Source organism: Bidens hawaiensis, unplaced genomic scaffold (assembly GCF_021521415.1).
Source record: "Bidens hawaiensis isolate Kalapana, Puna unplaced genomic scaffold, B.hawaiensis_p1.1 tig00004244_1, whole genome shotgun sequence".
Lineage (NCBI taxonomy): Eukaryota > Viridiplantae > Streptophyta > Magnoliopsida > Asterales > Asteraceae > Bidens > Bidens hawaiensis.
This window is the reverse complement of record NW_027491254.1, coordinates 41,121-67,551: the sequence shown is the minus strand read 5'-3', so window position 1 is coordinate 67,551 and position 26,431 is coordinate 41,121. Positions and strand designations below refer to the sequence as shown.

The 26,431-nt window shown below is 36.1% G+C and overlaps 1 protein-coding gene across 1 annotated transcript; it reads left to right on the top strand.

The window, feature by feature from the left end:
• The first annotated feature begins 7,243 nt into the window (after positions 1-7,243).
• On the top strand, positions 7,244-24,352 carry LOC143625929 (RNA polymerase I-specific transcription initiation factor rrn3-like). Its single transcript, XM_077096142.1, has 16 exons — positions 7,244-7,274; positions 15,930-16,123; positions 16,634-16,716; positions 16,816-16,888; positions 16,973-17,044; positions 17,133-17,369; positions 17,452-17,562; positions 17,643-17,759; positions 17,961-18,086; positions 18,221-18,289; positions 18,371-18,477; positions 23,198-23,278; positions 23,412-23,499; positions 23,627-23,746; positions 23,844-24,031; positions 24,127-24,352. The coding sequence occupies exons 1-16, from the start codon at positions 7,244-7,246 to the stop codon at positions 24,350-24,352; spliced, it is 1,923 nt and encodes a 640-aa protein (XP_076952257.1).
• Positions 24,353-26,431: the final 2,079 nt, after the last annotated feature.

The following is a 26,431-nucleotide window of genomic DNA, read 5'->3' as shown; positions in this document are numbered from 1 at the left end:
GAGCATCCAAACTAACAAACTGATCAGTTATTGTTGTCAATTGTTCAGACAGATTTTCACATTTAGTACACGAGAGTTTAGTACTTACCTCGGAGAGCTGATCTGTCACTTCTGCCATGTAAGCTTGATTTTCTCCAGTTAGTTTCTCACTTCCTGCAGTTTCGATGTTCACCAAATTGGCCTGTTCGAACACTTCCTCAACATGCAGATTCCAATTGTATTCCCCGTTCTGTCTGGATATCATCGCCCTATTCTCACTACTTCCACCACTCTGTTGTGTAGACCTGTTCTGACTGCGTTCTATACGTTCATTTGTGCACTCTTTAGCAAAGTGTCCATTCTGTTGACAGTTATAACACCGCACCTTTGACTTATCAAAACCTGGTCTTTCACCAACAAACTTTCTACCAGTCTTCTTCATAAACCTTTTAACCCTTCTCACAATCATAGCCATCTGCCACTGCAGATCCATCTCTTCCAGATCATCAGCATCGATCTGATCATAGTCTTCGTCTAAAGTTGCAGGGTCCAACGATCTTACCTTTAATGTAGCTTTCGTACGAAGCAATGAAAGATGCATAGAGAGCAAACTGTTGTTCAGCAGATTTAACACTCATGGGCATCTTAGAGTAGTTGTTGTTAGGAACACTTGAAGAGAAACTACCCTTGGTTGTTTGAGGTTTAGAAGCATTTGTCCCACCAGCTATGAAACACACATCACTATCCATGTTGAGAGTTACATGACCTTCATGTGTTGAGTTAGCGCCCGAGTCTCCCTTTGAGTAGTAAGCAGATGATTCAGACTTCGAACTTGAACTTGAGTTAACTTTTGCACCATACATTCCCGGATCCTGAACCTGATCAGTTGGTGTCTCTTTTCGAACCATGTTAAGTTCAAAAGTTCGTAGTTTGTTGACTGCTGTTTCCAAGTCATAGTCGGCAAACTCTTTATCTTCTCTCATCAAGACAGTGTACATCTCCCATTTCGGTGGGAGAGCATCAAGAAGCTTTTCTACGATCTCCTCTTCTTTGTAAGCAATAGAATAATTGCTGAGTTCAGTCATTAGGTGATAATATCTCGTGATGATATCATCAAGTGATTCATTCTTCAAATACTTGAACACCGAGAATTGGGTTTTGAGTAGTTTAATCTTAGATGCACGTATCCCCACATTACCTTCAAATCGGTTTTCAAGTGCTTCCCATAGCTCTCTAGCGGTTTTATACTTCCTGAAGGTGTGAAGAATCTCTTGTGGAAGAGCCATTGTAATCGCAGCATGAGCTTTGCTTTCAGCCTCATACATCTTCTTTTCTTCCTCTTCCATCTTGTTGTATTTCTTAATCTGTTCACGACCCTCATACAAAGCAGTTGGTGGAATGTATCCGTCTTGAATGCACACCCACATCTTAGCGTCTTGGTATTTAACATACTGCTTAAACAGATCTTTCCAAGCCACAAAATCGGTACCCTTAAGCATTTTTGGTGCCTTAGTAGCTGAACCTGCTTCCACTTCCATCTTCACCAGTTCCGTAATATTTATCGAAATCATCTTTTACGAAACGAAAACACAAAGAAACCCGAAAAATAAAAATTTTATCCTTAACAGTACTGTAGGCGAAGTTGTGGATAACTTCGCTTAAGTCTTAACTTCGCTTGAATTCTTAACTTCGCTCTCCTTTTTAAATTCACCTGATTTGGCGAAGTTGTGAGGTAGGCGAAGTTGTGGATAACTTCGCTTGAGATAAGCGAACTTGTGAGGTAGTTGTGGATAACTTCGCTTAACCTTATATCTTCGCCTAAACCCTACAAACAGTAGCGGCAACTTTGCCTGATGAACACGATGATGTTGCAGGTTTGATTTTGACGTTTTGCGAGGTATGCGAAGGTGTAATGGGTTGTTTTTGATGGTGGGAGGGGAGTAGGACACAAAAACTCGGTAAACTCGTCCCGCGAATAGTCGAACGGAACGATTTCTACACCCACGTAATAATCCCGAACCACACAATCACGAGAAAAAGCTCTGATACCAATTGTAGGTTCCCAGCCGGATCTACACGGAATATCTCGTTCTACGTAGGTGCGGAATCCCTACGTAAGACGATACGAGCGTAGAAGACGATACACGTTAACACGATCAAACACACGTTACAATAAACAAAGACACGTTGTATAGCAACTGGAAACACGTGATTCACTGATCACCGATTACACAAAACTCGTAAAGTCTAATGATAACTCAAAACTGAAAACTTAAAACTATATTCTCTTCTGCCGTAACCTAGACTATTTAACAGTCGACAACTTCGCCAAACATGTTTAGGCGAAGTTGTCACTAACTTCGCTTGTTCCACAAGTTCGCCTATATAAGCGAACTTGTGAGCTAACTTCGCTTAATACAAAATACAAATCCAACTAACTCGATTACAGACACTAGACACTGAACTACTGACATCATGTACCAACAGAAATGGGATGATAGGAACCAATATTATGTTGAGACCCCTGATGAGCAAGCTAGTCCTATTAGGGCTGTTCCTCTACAAACCTTAAAGCCTGAGGAAGAGGTGAAGGAGTCCCAAACGTTCCAGCTGCTGATATTCCAAACCCTAATGAACCAAAAATAGATGATGTGAATGATTTAACATAGGAGGATGATGCATCTGATGATGATGATAATAATGATGTTAATGATCAAGATAAAGTTGCTGAAAATGTTGATGCTGTGTCACCACAAGTAACAATGACAGAAGATCAAAGGGCAAGCATTTAGCAAAGCTTGATTGATGCCAAAAAGAAATATCCTCTGGTAGTCAAACTGATGAGTTATGGAATTAGTTTTGAAGATCTAGTTTCTTTGAATGATGATGAGCTTCAAAGAAGATTGGATAGAGAAAAGGACATCATTGAGAAACAAATGCAGAGGAAGAACAAGGACAGTCAAAGAATCAGAGAGTATCTGAGATTGCACAACTATTCTGAGAAAGATTTAAGTCATTTTAAGTTTAAACGACTTCGTGATGCCTATTCTACAACTAAAGCCGCTGAGAAAAATGATGAATTGGAGAGATTTATGTCGAAAACTGCTAATGAAAAGGACATAATTGAGAAAATCTATAACAAATATAGAGGAAAATGCAGATTCTTGGTAGAACATGGAAGAACTCTTAATGATGTGGAATCAATGACTAAAGAGATGGTTGAAAGAGAGTTTAAGTATTTGTCAAAGAAAATTCAGAATGAAGAAAGGGAAGAAAAAGAAAGATTGAGAAAAGAAGCTGAACTGGCTGAAAAGCTTGATAAGTTGAGGAAGAAATTTGATGGTAAATGTGGATATTTGATGGATAAGGGGATGTCACTAGAATTGGTGAATAGTCTGTCTAAAACTGCCGTTGACTCTCATTATAACAGACTGAAATGGAAAGACAGGTTAAAGAGAGTTCAACCTGAGTCATCTGCTAGGCAATCAAGGGAAGAACAACATGAACCTCCAGTGAAGAAAAGAAAGATCATGACTCTAAGGGAGAAACAAAGGGCACAAAATGAAAAAGAAAAATCAAAAGAGTCAACAGCTGATGATACACCAATCCCAGAGGAAGTCAAAGATGAACCAGTGGAGGAACCAATAATTCCATGGGAGAATGAAGAAATGATTCAAATTCTGAGGGGTATAATGGTGAATCAAAATGGAATGGATGTGAATGCCTTTAATGCATTAGATAAACATCAATTTAAAGAACTATTTTACATGCAAAAGCCTGAATGGGAGAAAGTACTTTTGGAGGGTGAAAATCCCAGAAGCTTTTTCGAAGGGAGATTTGTGCCTGTAAGGCTAATGAAAAATCCGAGGATAGTTAAATGATTACAAGACTTCACAAAGATGCAGGTGAAAACTTTGCAGAACTTATCAACTATCCTGCTGAGCTAATTGAATATATGTTCATAAAAGCTTTTGCTATATCAAGGTCTAGCAAACCCATGAAGTCTATCCCAACTAGGCCCTCTGCCTCAAGGCAACACCCATTAGCAAGCAGGGGTAAGTCAAGTAGAGTTGGATCCCAAAGAAAGACAAGACCACAATCTGATATGGATTTACCATGAACTCTCTACTATGACTCAGTCTCTTAGTCCTTGAAAGTAATTATGCATAGTAGACAACTGAGAGACATTATATTTAGAGATGATTTTGCTAATTATTCAAGGAAGCAATTGGAGAATATGGCCACACTTGATTTGTATGATTATCATGACAGTAATAAGATGACCGGGAGACAACAAAATGAGCTTTCAAAGTATTTAAGAAGTGTGGCTGAAAAAGGGTTCCCATTCCTTGATGAAAAGAAAAAGAGAAAACTGAATAAGCAAGAGCAAGGAAGAAAAGCAAATCGAATGAAGAATATAAGAAGTGTTGAATTGAATTGTCAATTATCAGTCAGAAACAATAATCCCCTGTCAAACGTGAACACGTGCATCAGCATAGGGAGAAGAATGACACGCCCATACTATATTATCCAGAAGAATGGCATCATTGCTGAAATTGAATATAAGGAAACTGATGGCCACTATATTCTTTGAAATTCAGATGGACTTATCTTGGGTATAATCAGAAAAGATGAAGACCTGACTTTTCTACACAATGAAGATCTGAGGGATATAAGGGATATGACTATTCTTGAGAGTCACACTCATTACCAAATCCTGTCTATCTTTCAACAAAGGGCAGGAACGGTAATAATTAATCGAAGACAAGCAGCCTATGATGCTAGAAGAAGATGAAGATCTTAGAATAGGATTTGCTTTGTAATGTCTTTGGACAATTTTTTAATATGTAATTATTTGACTTTATGAATATGTAATTTGACTTTTATTTGATTTGTATTTTGACTAAGTGTATGTAACCTTAGAGATGTTTTGGGACAGCTGAGGTGTTCCAATCTAGGGGGAGATTTTTGAGTCAAAGATTTAACCTAAAAGAAGTATAAGGAAGATTGGAATCTTCTCAACCTCCTGAGAAATCGTTAAGTATGGAAATCGGGCACACTTGGACTCCCGAGCAAGGTTTACTTACCTTAGAAAGGTATTTTGTCCATCGAGCAAGGTTATCTTCTAGAATTCTTCTTTAGTGTATATCCGAGCAGGGTTCACTATGTCTAGAAAGTTTGTTCTTCATAGCCAAGCAAGGTTTTCTTCCGAGTAAGCTCTTGGCTAACCAATCTCATGAAGCCAAGTAATTGGAAGATCGGGCAAGGTATTCATTACTAATACAGTGGTCCGAGAAGGCTGGATGAAAGTATAATGATATATCTCAAAGGGACTTTTGTCGAGCAGGGTTCAACTCCAAGCAGGCTACAGTGTTACCAAGCACACTTTTATTTGCTAATAAGTTATTCACTAGCAAGGAGTTGAAAGGATCATTGAAGAACAAGGTTGCTCGTTAGATCATGTCGGGCAAAGTTTGATATGATCAAGAAGATTGAAGTCTGATAGGTGAGTATTTTCTTAGGAAAATACTCTAAGTAAAGTCTACCTGGAGAACTGTTCCCGAGCACACTTCAAGGTTACCAGGTCTACTAGGATAAGAAGGCACAAAGCCTACTCGAAAAAGACAACTTATGCAAAGTCTACCCGGAAGACCTGTTTTTACACTTAGTATAGTTTTGAATATGTAATTTGAATATGTATCATTTATTAGGGTTTCCAGAAGGAATGACAGCTGTCAAGATGTGTCAGGCCTATAAATAGAATATTTTAGGGCACGCCTCCTATGGATTTCAGACAGCAGACTTTACACTTTTCAGACCTTAAGGAATATTTTCTGATTGAATGTGACGGTTGTCATAGGATAGTACGGATAAACTTTCCAAACAAGAAACCCTAATAGATTAACATTTGTATGATTATTTATATGAATGGAAATCTTTTGAGTGATTGTTTTGTGTTAGTTACATTTCATTAAATCCTCAAGCAACTAATCTGTTAGTTTCTGATTCCGCCTTTAACAAATAGTTTTCTTACCTAAAATAGCAACTCGTCATTAACTCCCTTGTCAACACATTTAATGTGTGAGTTATGACTTGATTTTGAGTAAGATCTACCCAAGAATCGGGACCAGACATCTTCACACCAAGCTAACATTTTGTCTAGGTTTTCAGACAATGATCAAAGGAGTCTCCAAAGACTAAGAAGTCATCCATGAAAACTTTCATAGAGTGTTCGATCATTTCATGAAAGATGGCCACCATGCAATGTTGAAAGGTGGCCGGAGCATTACATAGTGGTAGGCGAAGATTCCATACGGACATGTAAAGGTGGTTTTCTCCTGATATTCAGGAGAAATTGGAATTTGAAAATATCCGAAAAATCCATCAAGAAAACAATAGAACATTTTTCCAGATAATAATTCAAGCATTTTGGTCAATGAAAGGAAGTGGAAAATGATATTTTCTTGTGGCGTCATTAAGCTTCCGGTAGTCAATGCAAACTCGCCAGCCTGTGATAGTCCTCATCGGGATTAGCTCGTCCTTCTCGTTCATTACAACTGTCATTCCTCCCTTCTTGGGAACTACTTGAACTGGACTAACCCAAGGCGAATCTAAGACTGGGTAGATTAATCCTGCATCAAGGAGTTTGATTACTTCCTTCTTCACCACATCTTGCATGTTGGGATTGAGACGTCTTTGATGTTGGACCACGGGGTTTGTATTCTTCCTCTATGAGGATTTTATGAGTACAAAAGGAAGGACTGATGCCCTTGATATCCATGATCTTCCATGCGATAGCCTTCTTATGGTTTTTGAGAACCTTAAGAAGTTCGTCTTTCTCTTCTTTAAAAAAGTGAGATGAAATAGTTACAGAGAGTTGAGAGTCTTTTTCTAGAAAAGCATATTCGAGATGGTTTGGTAGTTCTTTTAACTCTAAGGCTGGTGGTTCTTTGATTGATGTTTTTGATTTTTCATTGCATTCGGTAATCTCACATACTATTTCTGATGTTTCTCGCAATTGAGATTATCATGTTCTAAGGTGGGTTTAGTGATGTCATCAGTTAAGATTTGTGTTTCTAGTGGGGTGTTAATGGAAGATTTCCGCACATAGAAACTTACGATAGAATCGATGATGTCAACACAATATAATGTGTCATCGTGATGTTGCGGATGTTGCGTAGATTTTCCTATGTCAAAAGTGATAGCCTCATCATTGACCCTGAGAGTGAGTTTGCTGGTGCAAACATCAATAATAGCCTTTACAATGGCTAGAAAGGGTCTTCCTAAAATCAGAGGTACACTTTTGTCTTCTTCCATATCTATAATTACAAAATCCACAGGGAAAACAAATTTGTCAATTTTGACAAGCATGTTTTCAACAATGCCCCGGGAATATTTAATAGATCGGTCAGCTAACTGAATGCTCATGCGGGTGGGCTTTGGTTCTCCTATCCCTAGTTTTGCAAAAACCGCATAAGTTAATACTAGCTCCTAGGTCAGCTAGGGCATTGCTAACAGACAAATTTCCTATGAGACAAGGGATAGTAAAGCTCCCTGAATCGGTCATTTTCGGTTGCAGCTTGTTTTGGAGGACAGATGAACATTCTTCACTCAGGGTGACATGTGAGAGCTCTTCCAACTTCCTCTTGTTTGTCAGCACTTCTTTGAGAAATTTTGCATATTTTGTCATTTGAGCAATGGCTTCAACGAAAGGGATGTTGATGTGGAATTGTTTGAAGAGTTCTAAAAACTTCCCGTACTGAGCTTCCAATCTCTCATGTTTCAGCCGTCCAGGATTGGGGATAGGTGGAACATACATTCGAACTGGTTCCTTAGGTTATACGGTGCCTGTTGGAATTAATATATCTTGCGTTTTGTTAGGGGCTTCCTTCTCCATAACTGGTTCTGAAGTTGACGAGACAACAGTGGTCGTGCCACTTCTTAGTGTAACAACGTTAGCTGTCGCATTTGGATTTGCGATTGTGTTGCTTCGATGAGTGCCAGGTGGTCTTTCAGACAATTGTCCGGCAATTTGTCCGATATAAGTTTCTAGATTCTGTAATAATGCTTTTTGACTTTTAAGGTCAGCTTCATGCTTCAACAATACTCCGTTGATATCAACAGCTCTTAAGTCGGCCTTCTTTTCTGCTTCATTTGCTTTGGTCATGATTTGGATCAACATTTCCTCAATTTTTGAGTAGATCAGATTTTGATGGCTACTGGAACTTTGTTCTTGGAATTGAGGTTTAGGCTATAAGTATTTATTCATTGGTCTTTTTTCGAATCCGGGTAGGGTTTGAGTGTTACATCCGTCTTTCCAACTGAAATTCGGGTGGTTTCTCCAACCTGGATTGTAGTTGTTGTTGAAAGCGTTGTTTTGACGGGCGATGAAGTCAACTTCTTCCACATCTATAATGACTTGTTTGCAGTCACTCGTCTTATGAGTTCCTCCACAGGTGATTTTGATTTTTGATAGGTCGGCTTGTATTTGTTCGAATTTTTTTAGAAAGGGCTTCAAGTTGTGCGGTGACAAGAGTGTTGGAATCAACGTGGTGCATTCCTTTGTGTGTTGGTGTAGATCTTGATGGGTTATAAGAGAAACTATTATTTGCTTCCTTCTCCATGATTTCAAATGCATTGTTAGCTTATTTGGATCCTAGATCTCCACCAGCGACTTGGTCGATGGCCTATTTGTTTTGACTGGATTGTGCGTCAAAGAAAGGTTCCGCATATTCGTAAGAATCGAGATATATGAGAAAGAGGGTCTTCGTCAAGGAGACCATGAAATTGAACTGAATTTCCCACCATATGAATGGTGCTTGATTTGATTTTGAAATGTTCGACGATATCGGTTGGAGCCACTCCAGTGTCGTAGCCTTCGAGAGTTGGCTTGGCATACTGGCTCATGTTTGGTTCATTGTTTTGTGCTTCCATAATTTCTTCGGTTTGATTTCCTTCTGATGCCGTGGCGTCTACTGACTCGTCTTTGATTGTTTCGGCGGGTTTCTGCAGTCCGTTTACGTGGTCGTCGACGAAAGAGTCGTTCCGGTTTAGAAATTAGAAAAAACAAGCTCAGGTCCAAATGTAGAGGACATACATGGGATTAAATCAAATTTAAACTATCTAAGCTAAGGGTTAGTTAAAGTTAGGATAAAGGTTAGGCTAAGCTATTTAAAACTAAACTAAGGTATAAATTAATTAAGCTAAAGTAAAGGTTAGGCTAGCCTTTGTAAGCCCCCCCCCCCCCCCCCCGGATGGTCGTTGGTCAATACAAGATCCGCACGAGGTCTAGGAGTGTTGAATCCTCCTAGACTTGTTTATGGTGTTGGAGACGAAGAACACGATTAAACACAAATATACACACGAATGGGATAAACAGATCTGCAGATCGCTTTATATATTAATCAAAACACATTACATACTGAACGAGAAAACATATTACGGCCGACCCGATGCGAGCTCTACCTCGGGTCTGCCCACGCGGCTACCCCTCTCTGTTTCTTTCTAAACAATTTAACGGCTTCACAAATACTCTCTCTTTTCTGAACACAAAACCCTAAACATGACACACATATATATAGATAAACATCTTCGCGAGCTTGGGCTTAGGCCTATGGTGAAGTTGTTCTAACTTCCCCAGGTAAAGTTCTTCTAACTTCACTAAGACAACTTCGGCTATGGCAAAGTTTCTAACTTCACCTATGGCGAATTTGACTCCCTCCACAACTTCTCCCCAGCTGGTCGGAATTGCATAGCGACGATCACAAAATGCACCAACAGACTTCCCCTTGACCATTGCTCTCAATTCTAACAAACACTAAAGATCATCTGTTACAAAACATGCATCAACAGGCACCCCCTTAACTGATGATCTTCTGTGTTCTTCTTCTGGTAGGACTCGATCTTCAGACATTGCACCGTGATCTTTAAGGTTGAACTTCACATATATATGCAACATCAATCCTATCTTCAACCAGCAGTGTCTGAATCTGTCTTGTAGCTTCACAAATCTACCAATCACCCGACGTCTTCCATATCAGATCTCCCCTTCAGTATAAGCCCATCCAAATTATATCAAGATCTTTGATCTGCATCCCGGTGCCTAATCAATCATCTCAACCGAAATTGGTTCGTAAGATAAGGTTCAATCTTCAACTACTGAACAACAAATGATCAGTTTCATCACAAAACCACCTTGACAGAATCTAACACACATGCATTGTAATAATCATCAAAAGCTTAACCAAGCCTCTATGATCTTATTACCCGAGCATCTTCATTTAAATAGATGACCCGTAGTTGTTCACATGTAGGACCTAGAGATACCAATTGATACTCTTTGTCGGAACAACGTTTTCGGCCTCGTAATAATCGTGTAAACCCGGTCATTCGGACGGAAACTCCAAAAATATTATCACCAAATTTTTCCTCAATGATCCTCTTTTCATATGAATGACATATGAAAATTTTTGTTCAAGAAAATTGTTAGTGCACGGTTTGTGACTGGTGATTTGCAGTTAAAGTATTCAAGGAATTCGTTACCATTTCCATAACGAATTGCTACAGTATATTCGTTAAGCTTTCTTAACGAATTAGCTACAGTAACTAACGAATCAGGTGGTTGGATCTTCGCCGGAAAAACGAATTTCGCCGGAAAATTCAGTTACAGTGGCCGGAGTAAGGAGATCTGGCCGGAATCTGGAAATTTCAAGCTTCATCCATGGTGAAATCATCAAAACACCATCATAAATCATGAAATTCTACCCGAACACCCGGTTTTTCACCACGATTCCGAATCCATAATCCAAATACCTTAACGATTACTTATTCATCACCAAATAATCAACCCGAAACCATGCTCTTTCATGGCAAAACCTTCAATACACCATAATTAACCACCAAAATCCACATAAACATGCGGATTTCAATAATAAACACAAATCCATCATCCAATTAACTTAACACTCACTAAATCATCATAAACCGAATCAAAAGTTAACATGCTCTTCCATGGTGAATCACTCAATACACCATAACTTAACACCAAATTACACAGGAAGTTACATCTTCCATCAATAAACACGAATTCACCCTCAAATCCACCAATAACACACTAATTTACTCCAGATCTGACCAAAACCCGAAGAACACGAAAACTCAGATTTACCTTATTGATGCATCGAGAGCAGCTCCTGCCCTGATACCAATTGAGAGAACGTCATAGAGACCAAGATCTAGCCGCTAATACGATACATCAACATGAAATCGATACTTTAAATATATACTTTATTGATAAATATGGAGTAAATACATTATGGTGGAGATAAGTTATGGAGTGAATAACTTAAACTATGTACAAGTTCTCTACTAAATTATAAGCATGAGCTCCCTATTTATAGGCTATTTACAATATACATTAAATACAAAGACTAAACCGCCTATAACTTATTCGATCGTTACGGACACCGAAACCGTGCACTAACAGACTCCCCCTTTTCCGTGGCTATCGAATACTTTATCCTTGAATACTTTAACTGCAAATCACTAGTCACAAACCGTGCACTAACAAAAATTTCCCGAAAATACTCTTTTTTTGTATTATTTTTTTTTGGAATACCATATCTTGAATGTCGGAGGAAAAAGGAAAACATATCGTTAACTTCACTTGATAACTTCACCTGATAACTTCACCCGTTAACTTCACCTGATAACTTCACCTAATAACTTCACCTGATAACTTCGCCACCTGATAACTTCACCACCTGATAACTTTGCCACCTGATAACTTCACCACTTGATAACTTCACCACCTGATAACTTCCTGATAACTTCGCATGACTTTAACTTCGCCTGAATTTAACTTCACCTGACTTTAACTTCGCCTGACTTTAACTTCACCTGACTTTAACTTCGCCTAAACCCTATAACTTCGCCTCTGACGTCTGTCCCAACCAAAACACGATCTGAAACGTGCCAAAAATACCAAAACGCGGATCTCGAACCATAGCATAAGAGCATACGGCTCTGATACCATTTTTAAGTCCCCCGGTTCGTCGTTGATCGATACGAGATCCGTACAAGGTCAAGGAGTGCGGAATCCTCCTAGACTCGTTTATGGTGTTGGAGACGAAGAACATGATTAAACACAAACATACACACGAATGGGATAAACAGATCTACAGATCGCTTTATATATTAATCAAAACACATTACATACCGAACGAGAAAACATATTACGGACGACCCGAGACGAGCTCTACCTTGGGTCTACCCACGTGAGTACCCCTCTTTGTTTCTTTCTAAACAATTTAACGGCTTCACGAATACTCTCTCTTTTCTGAACACAAAACCCTAAACATGACACACATATATATAGATAAACATCTTCGCAGGCTTGGGCTTGGGCCTATGGTGAAGTTGTTCTAACTTCACCAAGACAACTTCGCCTATGGCGAAGTTTTTAACTTCACCTATGGCGAATTTGACTCCCTCCACAACTTCTCCCCAGCTGGTCGGAATTGCATAGCGACGGTCACAAAATGCACCAACAGCCTTAAAAATAAAATAAAATATTTAATTTTAATATAAGAGTAAGTAAAAGAAAATAAAAGTAAAAGTAAAGGAATAATTTGTACCATTATAAACAATTATTAAATTAAAAACTTGGATCATTCTTAGAAACGTATCGTTGTACCCGGCAACGGCGCCAAAAACTTTGATGTTTGCGTGCGGTGCATTAAAATATTAATGGGTTGGAGATTTAACTTTGCACAAGATCGTGTTTTAACTTTATAAAAGTGATTTCTACTAAAACTAAACACACACAAAATAGGCAAGTGTACATATCGTATATATAGAATAGTATTGGTAAGAACCAAGTATCGATCCGTGGACACAAATGTTTCTAATAATGAATCTTCGTCTTAATGTAATCGGAGAGTTTTAATCATCTTGGGTTGATTTTTGAACTTTTTATAAAATATAATACTTATATATAATATATAGGTGACAAGAAGAGAAGTTCTAAACGAGTAGTTCAATTGTATGAAGGTTACCATCTAAGATCAAGAATCCACTCCATTGTTCCTTGATGATTATTAAATAAACATGTGATAAACTTGCCCTAATAATATATGATAGACTATGTTCCTCATTTTTGAGTGAACATATTCTATGACATAATAGAAAATAGCATGCATATTTTCAAGTCCATCTTATGCTTAATATCATGCTACCACGAGAATGTCAATTTAAGTAGACAATCAGTTGGTAAAGTAGAACGATTAGGATTGACTTCGATTTCTCAAATACCAATCCTAACAACTTCGACTGGTTGTAGTTAACTCACACAACCTCCCATTGGTTGATTAGATTAGGTTATAATTACACATTCCTTTAACATATGATTTATTTAACTAGCATAATAACCTAAGCAATCGTGTTAACAATGTTATTTTAGAATTATCAAAACTAGAGAAATAGATCATAACCTATATCTCATCATTTCTAAGTGCAACATAGAGATCCATGTTTTATCTTGAATAAATTACCAAAGTATTCTTTTTACCATTTCTAGTTTCCAAGAACATAAGTGATCATGAATGATTTTTAGTCATCAACCTTGTTGTATTGAGTTAAAGTGATAAAACATTTCTCTATCAATGGATAATTGCAAAATAACCATGTACTTTACCAAACTAAACCGCATGATTCACATAATCATCAAGTAAAACAAAGCTTCTTCATAGATTTTAGATGGTAAATGGAGTTTAGCTCATAAAGAGCACTTTATAAACATTAAAGAGATGATGATAACGAACACATGATTAAACTAGAACAATTTAACCAAATGTGGATGATACTCCCTTATTAATGATGATGACGGATTATGATGATGTTGATGATGATGGATGATGATGGTAACCTCCAAGCCTTCAAACTCTTCACAAAATCTTCAATATGAGTGTAATGTGAGTGTTTTTATAAGAGAAACCCGTATAGAGATTTTCTTCAAGCACACTTGATTAATGAAACATTCTCATCTATTTATAGGCAATCTGAGGAAGTAGGCACGGCCCCGTGTCCCTAGAGGCACGATCCCGTGTACAGGTGTCCAGTTGCATTAAATGTTGTCATATCGTACATGATGACTCACCACGGGGGCGTGCTTCCTGAGGCACAACCCCGTGATTTTTAGTGACATGTGCTAATTCTTTTGTTTTATCTGAAAGGTGACCACGGCCCCATTGTGGCTTAAGCACGGCCCCGTGCTTCTTTGTCCAGTGTTTGTCTTTTCTTGTGTTCAGAAGCATGGAGGCGTGTTTCTTGTAGCACGGGGCGTGGTTGAGGGTTTTCTTTCGTTTTTCTTCGTCTTTTCACTTGTTTCTTCGTTTAAGGCTTGGTTTTATAGAAATTGCATTTTAAAGTGATAAGTAGCCTTCTGAGCTATATTATTTGATAGAAGTTGCAGTTTTTAGAGGTTATTGATGCTAAAAAGATATATAATTTTATGTACATTAGATACCTAACCCAACCATGTACATGCTGGAAAAAAAAAACAAATAAACACTTCATTGTAATCACAAGTAATTCAAAAGATATACAAATGACTTTATAATTAACAAATCAAATTCAGTGTTACACAAGGCTTGAGATAGCCAACAGATTCACGACCTAAAATGCGACCCCAAAACTCTGGACCAAGTATCATTTTGTTAAGTAATTGAAAATAACAAAACAAACGGTCTCATTGATTATAAAAGTTATCAACGTTTGAAGACCAACAATCAGAATCTAAATTTTTGCATTTGCTAAAACGTTTGGGCCAGGAAAATGATGTTATATGGGAAAACTTTAACAACGGTTGATGAATCCATTGATGAGATTTGAACATGGGATTTCAAGATCGTATCAGAAGATTGGATTCCAATGTTATCAATCCCAAAACAAAACATTAGGAGACTAATGAAACTTAAATCTGAAATAATCGGACATGTATGCATGCATGTTTGATTGAAGTTCGTCTCCAAAGATAAAAACTCACGTGAAATTCGTCTGGTCCAATGAATTTCATAAAAAACATTTTTCGACATTTTTGGAAAACTCATGGAGGAGATGACAACAGAATCAAACATCACGGAGGAGATGATTGTCCGCGGAGAAAAAATTACTTTCAAAACTCACGAGACCGATGGATTTGATTATTAAAATAACGGGTGGGCAGACATATTACATGTGTCTGTATATTAGCGGTTAATGAAATATATCGGCGGAAATCCAAAAACATCGGCTCCATGAGTTTTTGTAAGGACATTATGGGAAAAATTTCAAAATATGGGTTAAATCCAGGTTCTCTCTCCTAATATAATACAGATCATTTTTAGAATTTTCTTTTATTATTTTCTATTTCTCATATTGTAATTTCATAATGTTTTGTATTATTAAATATTTAATTTAATAGTTTGATTTAATTACTATATTTATTATTAATGTTTCATGCTATAACCTTGGTCACTATTTTGTGCTTGTGGAAGACGAGGAATGAGACGGTGTTTGACGGGAAACCGGTGGTGTTGGCTGACTTGGTGAAAAGAGTTAAAGTTCTTGGCTACTTGTGGATCCGGAATAGATCGAGTTCAAGATCGATGACTTGGGAGGAATGGAAAGGTTTTAGTTTGTAGTGGAAAGGTTTTAGTTTGTAGTTTGTTGTTTTTTTCTGGGTTGGTGGACCGTGTTTTTTTGGCATAGTGGCTTGCTATGCTGGTGTTTTTAATTTTATTTAGTCTCTCAAAAAAAAAAAAAAAAAAAAAACCAACCCATGTACTAAATAACGTCATGATCGTTGGGTTTAGTTCGAAACTCCCAGTAACTCAAAAAAAAGCATGATGAAATTCCAATACAACCCTCAGGGTTCTCCTATATTGACCATTCTGGTTATGCTTTATTATTAGGGTTTAAAACACCTTTTTTTGTTGGTCTGCCTGCCTGCCAGAAACACTACACAAACCCCTTCAATTCAATTCCAATAAAGCCCTTGAATTTGTCGAATTGCAATTGGGTTTTTGAGATGGGTGATGATAATGGAGATCTCACTGATTATGAGTTGGCTCATCATGTTCGTCAAGCACTAAAAGCTGTCAAGGAGGTATAACATCTTCATATTTTATTATTATTGTGGGATTTTTTTTTTCTTTTACAGTTTTGTGTAGTTTAGTGTTTTTAAGACTTATTCAGTAAAGGGTTTTTTTTTGTGTTTGTATTATGATGCTTAGTTATATGTAGTTAGTTTGAGCTAGTATTAGCATAAATAAAGAACTAGAACATTGTGTGAGGATTAAAAGTAAAAAAAAGTCTAGATTTTGATCGAGGAGATATTGATGTTAAGACAGAGGAAAACAAACCAAAGTTTATAAAATTTCTATGAGGAGGTATTGATGTTTAAACAGAGGAAAGAAAACCAGAGTTTTATAAAATTCTGGATTTTGATAGAGGAGATATTGATGTTAAAACTGAGGAAAAAAACCAAAGTTTTATGAAAATTCTTGATTTTGATAGAGAGATATTGATGCTAAAACAGAGGGAAAAAAAACAAAATTCTATAAAAATTCTAGATTTTTTGATCGAGGAGAATTTGATGTGGTGTGAGTTATTCCAGGGTGATACGGGTGAATATGATCAACTTGTTGGGAATATGCATCACAACGTGCGTCTAGGACCAGATGAGGTGGCCATGCTTGTGGTAAGTTTGTTGCTCTTGAACTAATCAAGTTTTAACTTTAAACAACAAATTATGAATTGGATTTTCAAATTTGAAATTCGTTGTTTGTTTTGTTGATACACAATTCTAAGAGCCTTATCTGGAGCGGTTTCTTGCATTGACATTGTGCACCACCGCTCTCTTCTTTCATCTGTAAGATAATGACTTTTAATTTGTTACGTGTCGTCGCTGTTTATTTATATCTATGTGTATAATCTTGTTAATGATACTTTTTAGATATGTGGAATGAGCTTCTGGGACTACGGGCCGGATGTGATGGATGCGTTGATGGAGTTAGTAGTAACCTTGGTATGTTATGCTTGATTTTGTAATGCTTCTGAATGATAAATTAAACCGTTTCGTGTCTAACTACTTTAACATGTCAATGTTATATTAGGCGACATCAAATGTAAAATATGTTGATTTGTGTTTGGATATGCTTGTAAGCAACTTTATACCGCCTTTCAATTTCTTGGCGATACTTAAGCAGCCACGTGGGTTAGCGAAAAAGGACCAGGTACTTGTTCGTGTGCATACAGCATTGAAAGGAATTGTTGATTTAGTGCCTCTGGCACCTTCTAGATTGGAACAAATTGTCAGGGAGAGAGTGCCAAATGCGTTCGCTAAGGAAGGTGTGAGTTCAGCGCACTCTATTAGTTAATTATGTATGTTATGAAAGTGTAGTTTGGTGTTGATTTTTTTTTATGTTTTTGCAGCAAATAGTTGTGTGTGTGGAGAACATGCTAATGTTGGAGAGTGGTGATATGAGAGAGTTTGTTGGCAACTCTATGATATTTGAATTGGTCAATAGGCTCGTAGACCTAGACGTGAGTTATTTTTAAATTTTATATAATAATAATATTATTGTTATTGTTGATGTGATTTTATGTGATTGAATATTTTATAGGTGGAGATAGGATGGGATGAAATTTTGTTGGATGATCCAAATAGTAAAGGGATCTTTGAGATGGAGCTAGAAGATATGGCACGACCTGTAGATGAAACCGAGATGGATATGGACGAGGTAATCTCAATGCTTCAACACATGTTTCCAACTGCTATATTTTCATTATTTTGTAAATATTTTTTTGCATTGTGTGATTAGTTTCATTACCAAAAGTATTTAATAAAATAATGGTGAAAGGTACCTAAATGGCATGCAAAGTAGCGAATAATTTACTGTCTTGAGTTCAAAGTTATTAATAGTATGCATTGTCTTTTTTAGCCTCAAATCAAATATTCTGGCCGAAAAGTTTTTTGGGAAAACGTGGTAGCTCAAAAGTTGGATACATTGATGGATCTCACATTTGACCACCTTCAATTTTGTTTCAACGATGGCCACTTGACTCAGGTACCTATAACTTTGACCATTTCACTTGTACATGCTCAATTTTTATTCTCTGTATTTACAATTTTTTTGTATAAATATTTGTTTAATCTATATGCTAAAGATGTATCCAATTACAATATAATATTATCGTTTAGGTATTTGAGGCACTTCTTCAGTCATTTCAAAGTACCGTGTTGAATGCATACAAGTCCAAATTTGCGCAGGTACTGATATAATTCTTCTTCCATATACTTGTAGTTTTTATATGTATGCACACTTTCTAAACCGAGCTTTATTTACTGTAGTTTGTAATGTTCTATGCTTGTTCACTTGACCCCGAAGATTGTGGGACGCAGTTTGTGAGTAGGCTTCTCGAAATATTTAGAAGCACCATTTATCCTCACGATTGGAGGTAATGCTACATTTCATTAATATCACAATGAACATAGGCCGGACAATTTTAACCTGTTTATATGAAAACCGGTTAATGTGCTAAAAGTAGTCAAATAATTATTAACTAAAAATAAGCTAATCTAGACACTAAGTAATAATTCTAGACTCTTAACTTAACTAAAACTACTAACCGGCAAGTGAACCGGTCGACTCTAGTACAGCTAAGTAAGTCCGGATATCGAACCCACGAGACTCTTTAAATTACGTTAACTAGCAAATTAGACTCAACTACAAGACACGACTATTTATTAATAATATTTGAGGGGGAATTTAAACTAATTATTAAAACTCTAAATAATAATTACTTAAAATTAATTAACTTACTAATAATTAACTAATGATTACTTAACTATTAAACTAATAATAAAATACTTAACCCTAAACCTAATTAATATAATAATAATTGTCACACCCTCAAAATCCACTAACGGAGTTTTACTGCCAGAGGGTGTGAACTAACAGGATCGGAATCATAAACAAAAGCATGATCCTATACCGCGCGCCCGCCTCGGCTACCTGAGAATAACATACTAAAAGTGTCAACCCGGGGTTGGTGAGTTCACAAGTTTATATAAAATAAAACGTTTAGCGTTTTGCATGATCCTATACCGCGCGCCACTAACGGTTTAAAATCAGTTTGCATAAACAAAAGCGTTTCAAACAATGCATGATCCTATACCGCGCGCCCGCCTCGGCTACCTGAGAATAACATACTAAAAGTGTCAACACGGGGTTGGTGAGTTCACAAGTTTATATAAAATAAAGCGTTTAGCGTTTTGCGTTCAGCGTTTTGCGTTACCAGATAGTGTTAAATCAATTATATATCGATAGGTAGCTAGCCTATACAACAAGTATTACTAAGTGTTCGACACCGAAGCTGACTGTTTATCAAGTGCCTTGTCACCAGGTCATCCAGACCATGGTACGTGTTAGCCAAAATTACACCCGCTCGACCTCCAGTCGAGTTTAGCGTTGGGTGGGGTTTGTCAAACCCAGTAGTACTACTCAACAGTGACTCGCTATTATCCAAATATTAACCGGTTCGATGTGTAGGACTTCAATTGTTTCGTTTGCCACTTAGCCTTTACAAGTGATATATAATTTACTAACAAAATCTTAAATGCGTTTTTCGGAGTATGTTATCTCCCCCAAGTGAAAAGCATTTAAAACAGTTTAAAGGGGTAAGTGAAACTCACTGTTTGCGAATAATTCCCAAAATAAATCACTAAAGGATGCGCGTCACAGAAAAACTCTCTCTAGCGTTCTAAAACAACAAAGAGATTTTTCTAAGTGTCGGAACTATTATCGAGTCTCTAGACTCGGCACATAATACCTATGCACACAATATGTTTCGTGTTTCGTTTGTGAATCGTGTGTGACTTTAACAAGTACATTTGTGATACATTACATGTGTGAGCAATTATTTACGTGTCATGTATTAATAATGTACATCACTAGCAATTACTCCCCGTGAGGGCAATTTGGTCACACATAACAATTAACTAGCAATTATTCCCCGCAAGGGCAATTTGGTCATTTAACTAGCCATTATTCCCCGCAAGGGCAATTTGGTCAAAACACGACAATTAATTAGCAATCATTCCCCTCAAGGGCAATTTGGTCAAAACACGACAAGTAACTAGCAATTACCATGTTTCATGCAACTTTTACAAAATTCAGCAACTAGTTTCTTAACGACAGAATTCTACTTGTAAAACTAGTCTATTCCACCGATCATAGCATCTCAATTAATTTACCAAAAATCATCACAAAAGCATGTATGTGTTAGGTTTCCAGAACATATTTTGTTGTATTTTTATTCCATATATATTTTTCACAATGATCAATTTACCACAGCAAACTCATAACAGTCAAATTTATGCGCAACAGAATGTTATTTGAAATTCCCGTTAAACGAAAAATCCAACAAATGCAAGACCAATTGGGTTAGGTTCTTAACTCAACAAGTTAACTTCCAGAAGTGGAACCAACCCATTTGGCCTTGTAGTTCATGAGATATAATATTTACAAAACAACCTAACAGCAGGTCTAACAACTCACCTTTGCACAACGTTTTTGTAAAATCATAAAGGTTAACTTTTACACGTTCAAAAATTGCAAATTTATATTCTTTAGAAACTAGACTCAACCTAGTTAACTGTAATTATCTCGACCAATTTTCACATTCACACCCCGTTACAGTCAATTGAACATCAACAACACAATCTGTCCAGAAACTGTTTGCAACAAAACTCAACATATTAACCATCTATAGACCACAATTCATTCATATAACATTCTAGACACCATAATCACTATCCATGCACATCAATTACACATTACATACATGATAGGGTTTTGCTTGAACTAAAATCAAAGAAACAAGCAATTATCATGCAATAACATCCATTCTAGTTATCAAATCAACAATCAATACATAATTAACCATCATCTAATCAAAACAAGTCATATGAACATTATATATATAATTTCCAGATTCTAGGGTTTATAGTTATACCTTCAAAAGCACAAAAATAAGCAAGAGGAAGGTAGAAGATGACTAGAATCGGGTGTAGGATGCTTTAATTGTGAAAAACAAGATCAAAAACCAAGAGATATGTATGTGTGTGTGAGCCGATCCAAGGGAGAGCAAGGGGGGCTGCCGTCAATTGTGAGGGAGAGGAGAGAAAGAGATTAGGGTTCTAGATTAATATTAATAATAACAAGATGTTACACTTTAGTCCCTCAACTTTTAATTGTTACTTTTCTAGCTTAATTAACTAGTTCTTGTTTCTTGTCTAGCATCACACATAATATAATTTAGTATCACATATGTCTAACACATAATTATCACATAATTATTGTTTTGACGTTTTTTGTTTATTCATCAATTGTTTGCGTCAACTCGTTTGCGTTTCGGTGTAATTCCCGAAAGACGACACATGTAGTAAGTGTTAAGCGTCATTTAAACCCTAGTTTAAATGTAATGAGGTGTGCGTTACAGATTCAATGATCTTAAGTTTGAATTGACGGAGTTGAGTTAACGGAGTTAACCTGAAATTGACGATTGTCACATCATTTCCATGTTAAAGAATTTTCGTCCCGAAAATTTGAGTCAAGTCGTGATGAGTGTCTGAAAAAGTAAGAAAAATTTTCAGTTTGTCATAATAATAAAACATAATCAACTAATTAATTAATTAATTAATAAACCTTAACCCTAATTAATTTTAAACTAATAAACAATTAAACGTATATTAATTCAGATGACGAAGATAACTACCCAGGCCAGAATCCCCAAAGTTACGGTTATTAATTAAATGGAAAAATCATGTTATGGAACTAGGATCATAAAGTAGATCCTTGACTGAAAACCCGAACAGGACCCTTGAACTTCAAGAAGACGCCTATGGATTTCTAACAAGTTTTAAGACTCACCAATTTATTAATTAAACTTCCTTACGGTTATTTAATAACTTATGTCTAAGTATCTTTATGACGAAAACCTACCTTACAGCGCGGAATTCAAAGATAGCCAAATAGACTCAATTAACTTAATAGACTAAGCTGACAATCAAACCTAGACGGACTCCTTACGAAGAACTAAATCTAGCAATCCTGACAAGCAAAGATCTATTAATAGTCTATCACCTTACAGCTTTTTAGACTGGCAGCTCACTTTTATCTGTTTACTTGATTTTATTGTTTCTATGATCTTATTCGAATTCAATCACAAACTAGTGAAGAACACACAATAAATGACCTAACAAAACCCTATCCTATGAAACAATCAACAAGGGCAATGTGAAACAATAAATTTAAGTAAACAAAACCAAGCAATCAAACGCATCAATTAAATCAAACTCAACCGTTTACTTAGAACATAAAATCCATAACGAAACGAAATCCAAATAAAATCAAACCGAACTAAGGTTCATCACGACCTAGGTAGTTTATGGAATTTAGCCTAGCATCTTAAAGTCTAAATCAAACAAAGTAATAAAAACTGAAAACATGGTGAAATAATAAAGAACGAAAGATTAAAGGCGATAAAACCCGTATTCTTCGATCTTAAACGTCTAGCTCTTCACCGGATGTTCTCTTGCCTTCAAAATCACCACAAGACTCGTAAGATAGCTCCAAAAACTCTCCAATTCGGCTGGTGGCTTTCAGGTGTTTAAATACCCAAAACAAGGCCCGACAAGAAGCAAAAACGAAAATAATCTAGCACAGCTGTGCCTAGGCGCCGCGCCAAGAGCTTTTAGCCTTCTCCTTCCCGCGGCGCGGCGTGGCGTGCCCCTCCATGGGCCGGTCAGACCGGCCCGGTCTCACCGGTTCTCTGTCCGGTTCCTTCCTGATGCGTTCCAGATCTCCGTTTTGGCTCGTTTTTTGCCCTTTTTCATCACGATCAAACCCCGAAACCTACGAAACATAAAAACGTTAGTAGTATACAAATCTCGACTAAAAAACGAACAAAAACTATTAAAATATTAATTAAAATATACACGGGAAACATAAATATTTAGCATTATATCACCGGTCAGTTTGGGTTTTTAATGGCATCACCGAGTTTTTACATTATCCTAAAATGATTCAAAAAGAAGACAAAAGTGTTGGCGGGTCAATCTTGGTTTGACCCATTTTGATGTATGAAGGGCTAATATGTTTATGATACTTTGCAGAATGAGTGCCGTTGCTTATCTAGCAAGTTACCTGTCTCGAGCAAAATTCTTGTCTACATATGTGACGATTATATTAGAAAGGTTGGCATGCACCTTAATATATTGTTTTGAATTTTTTTTGAACTAATATTAATAATATAAGATTTTCTTGCTCAATATAAAAATTCACTGAGACTTGCATCTAATCAGTTTTTTGTATCATTTATTGTCTCAGCCTGGTGGATTGGTGTTATAAATATAGCAAAAACCAAAGTGGTGAAATTAATCTGAAGAATCACCGGGTATTTTACGCCGGGTGCCAGGTATGAAATAATCTTTCGGAAACTGAATCCTGTATATATGATGTATGACTGTTAAAGCAATATGCAAGTGTTTATGCGGCTCTCGTTGTGTTCAAATCTAATGTGATCACAAATTTATTTTGTTTAGGCCGTTATGTATGTACTTTGTTTTCGTATGAGATCGATTCTAGCCACTCCTCTACTCAAATCACAGCTGCTGAATATGCCATTAGAGAAAATTTTCAAACACGCCTTGAACCCGTTAGAGGTGTCTTTTCATATCCTCGTATATGTTTATTGCAATCTTATTTTTTACTAAAATTAATATGATTATGTTATGTATGTGGTTGAATATTGCAAAACAGGTCTGCTTGCCTTCGATAGTAGAGGAATTTCTGCGTCAAGCAAAAGCGGCCCATCTGTTTAACGTGTCAAACGGCACCTTTGTGTTTTACCATTTGTTTGACCCAGACACGTCTCGTGCGTTTGGTGGGTTTCAAAGGTTCGATGTCTTCTTTCCCTTTGATCCTTATTTGCTAAAGAAGTCTGAAAGGTTGGTTGGTTGGTTAATAACTTTTGTTATATCATAAATATTAAATATTTTTCGTAGACATTGATGATGATAATCTTTTCTCATTTACTGTGTAGGTTTATTCAACCGAACTTTATATACAGGTCAATGGTGAGAACTACTTATGACGATGATGAGGATGATGTGAGCGATGATGAAGGTGAGGGTGACGATGAGTTTGACATGAACTTGAATAAAATGTTGATTACGCCCTGGGATTCTTTCATGTATGGAGGCCAACAAGATAGGAAGATGCAGATGCCTTCTAGAATCAGACCCTCTACTAGTCCAGAATCCTTGTGACTTTCATATTTTTTATGGCTCTGGATGAGGAATCTGCAATATTGTTGATAATTAAATTTTGTTTGTGTTAGGTTATAAAAATATTATTATTATTATTATTATTTGTGAAAGAGAACCGGCTGCTTGTAATGATGACATATCTTGTTTTAAACTTTTGAGATTTAATATCTTGTTTTAGTAGTTGTACATAACGTCTAATCCTTTCCTGAGATTGGTGGTCTAGTGGCCCCAGATGTAAAAGAAATTTATTTTTCCAAAAAAAAAACCCCTCAATTACATCACTTTGCACCAACAATTGGCCGACAGGTTTATGCGATAACTTCATTAACAGCAATTGATTTTATATGTTCCTTTAAATTGGTTGTCAACTATACATTTGATTGGTTGGATTATGCAATGAGTTCATTAACCAAGTTGTGTAACAAGAATAGAATAAAGGTGTAGGAAAGCTGATTAAACCTTTATTCAAGGAGAGAGGAGACTAGTGTGTGTGTCAACTCGCATGAGAAAGGTAGTGAACTCGACTAGTGTGACTCAGATCAAAATCTCAAATTGGTTGAAAACAAGTTGGCTCAATAAACCTCAAATCTTGTTTTCTAGGATACAATTGTATATATAACTAAAATCTTATTGCGTTTAAAAATAATCAATATTTATAACCATTTCTACAATAAACATAATATTACTAAATTTTAAAGCATAATTTATGTTAGGGCTGTCAATTTATGACACGAACCTGTTAACACGGCATGACAAGGGTTTTAACAGTTTTCGGTTTGAGATTAACAGGTTTCATGTCTTAAGCAGGTCGACCTGTTTATAATTGTGTCTCAAACAAACATGTTAGTAACCTGTTTATAATTAGGGTCAAGTTACTCTACAAAGAAAACAAAAATGAGAAGAATTTGTAGCCACAAAGAAAAACCTTTAAAAAAATAATGAAAAATTAATAACAAAAATCATACTTCAAATTTTAATAATAAAATGAAAAATGTAAAAACACAAAAATGTTTTCACCGTCTTCCTCATCTAAAAAATACAATGTTGAGAAAAAACATCATTGCGTCTTTTTATTTATTATTGAGTTTCGAGTTTATTTTTGTTATTGATTGTGTCTTTCTTTTTTGACATTGTCTCTTTTTCTTGAGATTGTGTAGTATTTTGCAATCCATTGTGTCTTTTTTTTTTTTTATCATTGTGTTTGTTCATTTCGGCATTGTCTTTTTTCTCGGCATTGTGTCTTTTCATCTTTTTTTTTAAACGGGAATGACGGAAAAAACATTTTGGTTATTTTATTTTTTTCGCTTTTTATTTATATATCGATTTATGATTTTTTTAGTGTTTTATTTGAATTTTTAGGGCTTTTCTGTATAGCCACAAATTCTTCTCACTTCTTATTTTCTTCCTTTGTATTTTAACTTTACCATTATAATTACTAGACTCTTAAAGTCATAAACCTAAATACAATGTTTCACTTCTACCCGCCAGAACCCGATATTATATTGACGGATGCTATAATTTGCTTTCATGGGTGTTTGTACGTATTTGTGGCTTTTCATTTTATAAATCTACATAATCTATTAAAACAACATAATTTTGCTCACATGACATTTAAATATAGGATGTTCATGTTACTATTTTCTATTATATTATGATTCATGACTTGTTTTTCTATTATAATCCATTAACCTTGTTTAAAAAAACATAAATAGGGTTTTATATTACAGAATATGCCCGTAAACAATTTTGTACCCATCTTCTAGAACAAAACTTCTAGGATACAAATGTATATATCATATACTAAAATCTGATTGCGTTTAAAAATAATCAATATTTATAACCACTTCTGCAATAAACATAATATTAATAAATTTTAAAGAATAAATTTATCTTAAGACTGTCAATTTATGACACGAACATGTTAACATGACATGAGTTTTTAACAGGTTTCGGTTTGAGATTAACAGGTTTCGTGTCTTAAGCAGTTTGACCTGTTTAAAACCGTGTCTCAAACAAATATGTTAGTAACCTGTTTATAATTAGTAACCTGTCTTTTTGTGTTTATCATTGTGTTATTTG

Bases quoted from the DNA above. Each gene is read 5' to 3' on its own strand.
- LOC143625929 (XM_077096142.1), top strand. From the start codon at position 7,244: ATGGCTAGAAAGGGTCTTCCTAAAATCAGAG. The intron at 17,760-17,960 runs GTAATCTCAATG...TGTCTTTTTTAG, and splicing joins CCGAGATGGATATGGACGAG to CCTCAAATCAAATATTCTGG. The intron at 23,747-23,843 runs GTGTCTTTTCAT...ATTGCAAAACAG, and splicing joins ACGCCTTGAACCCGTTAGAG to GTCTGCTTGCCTTCGATAGT.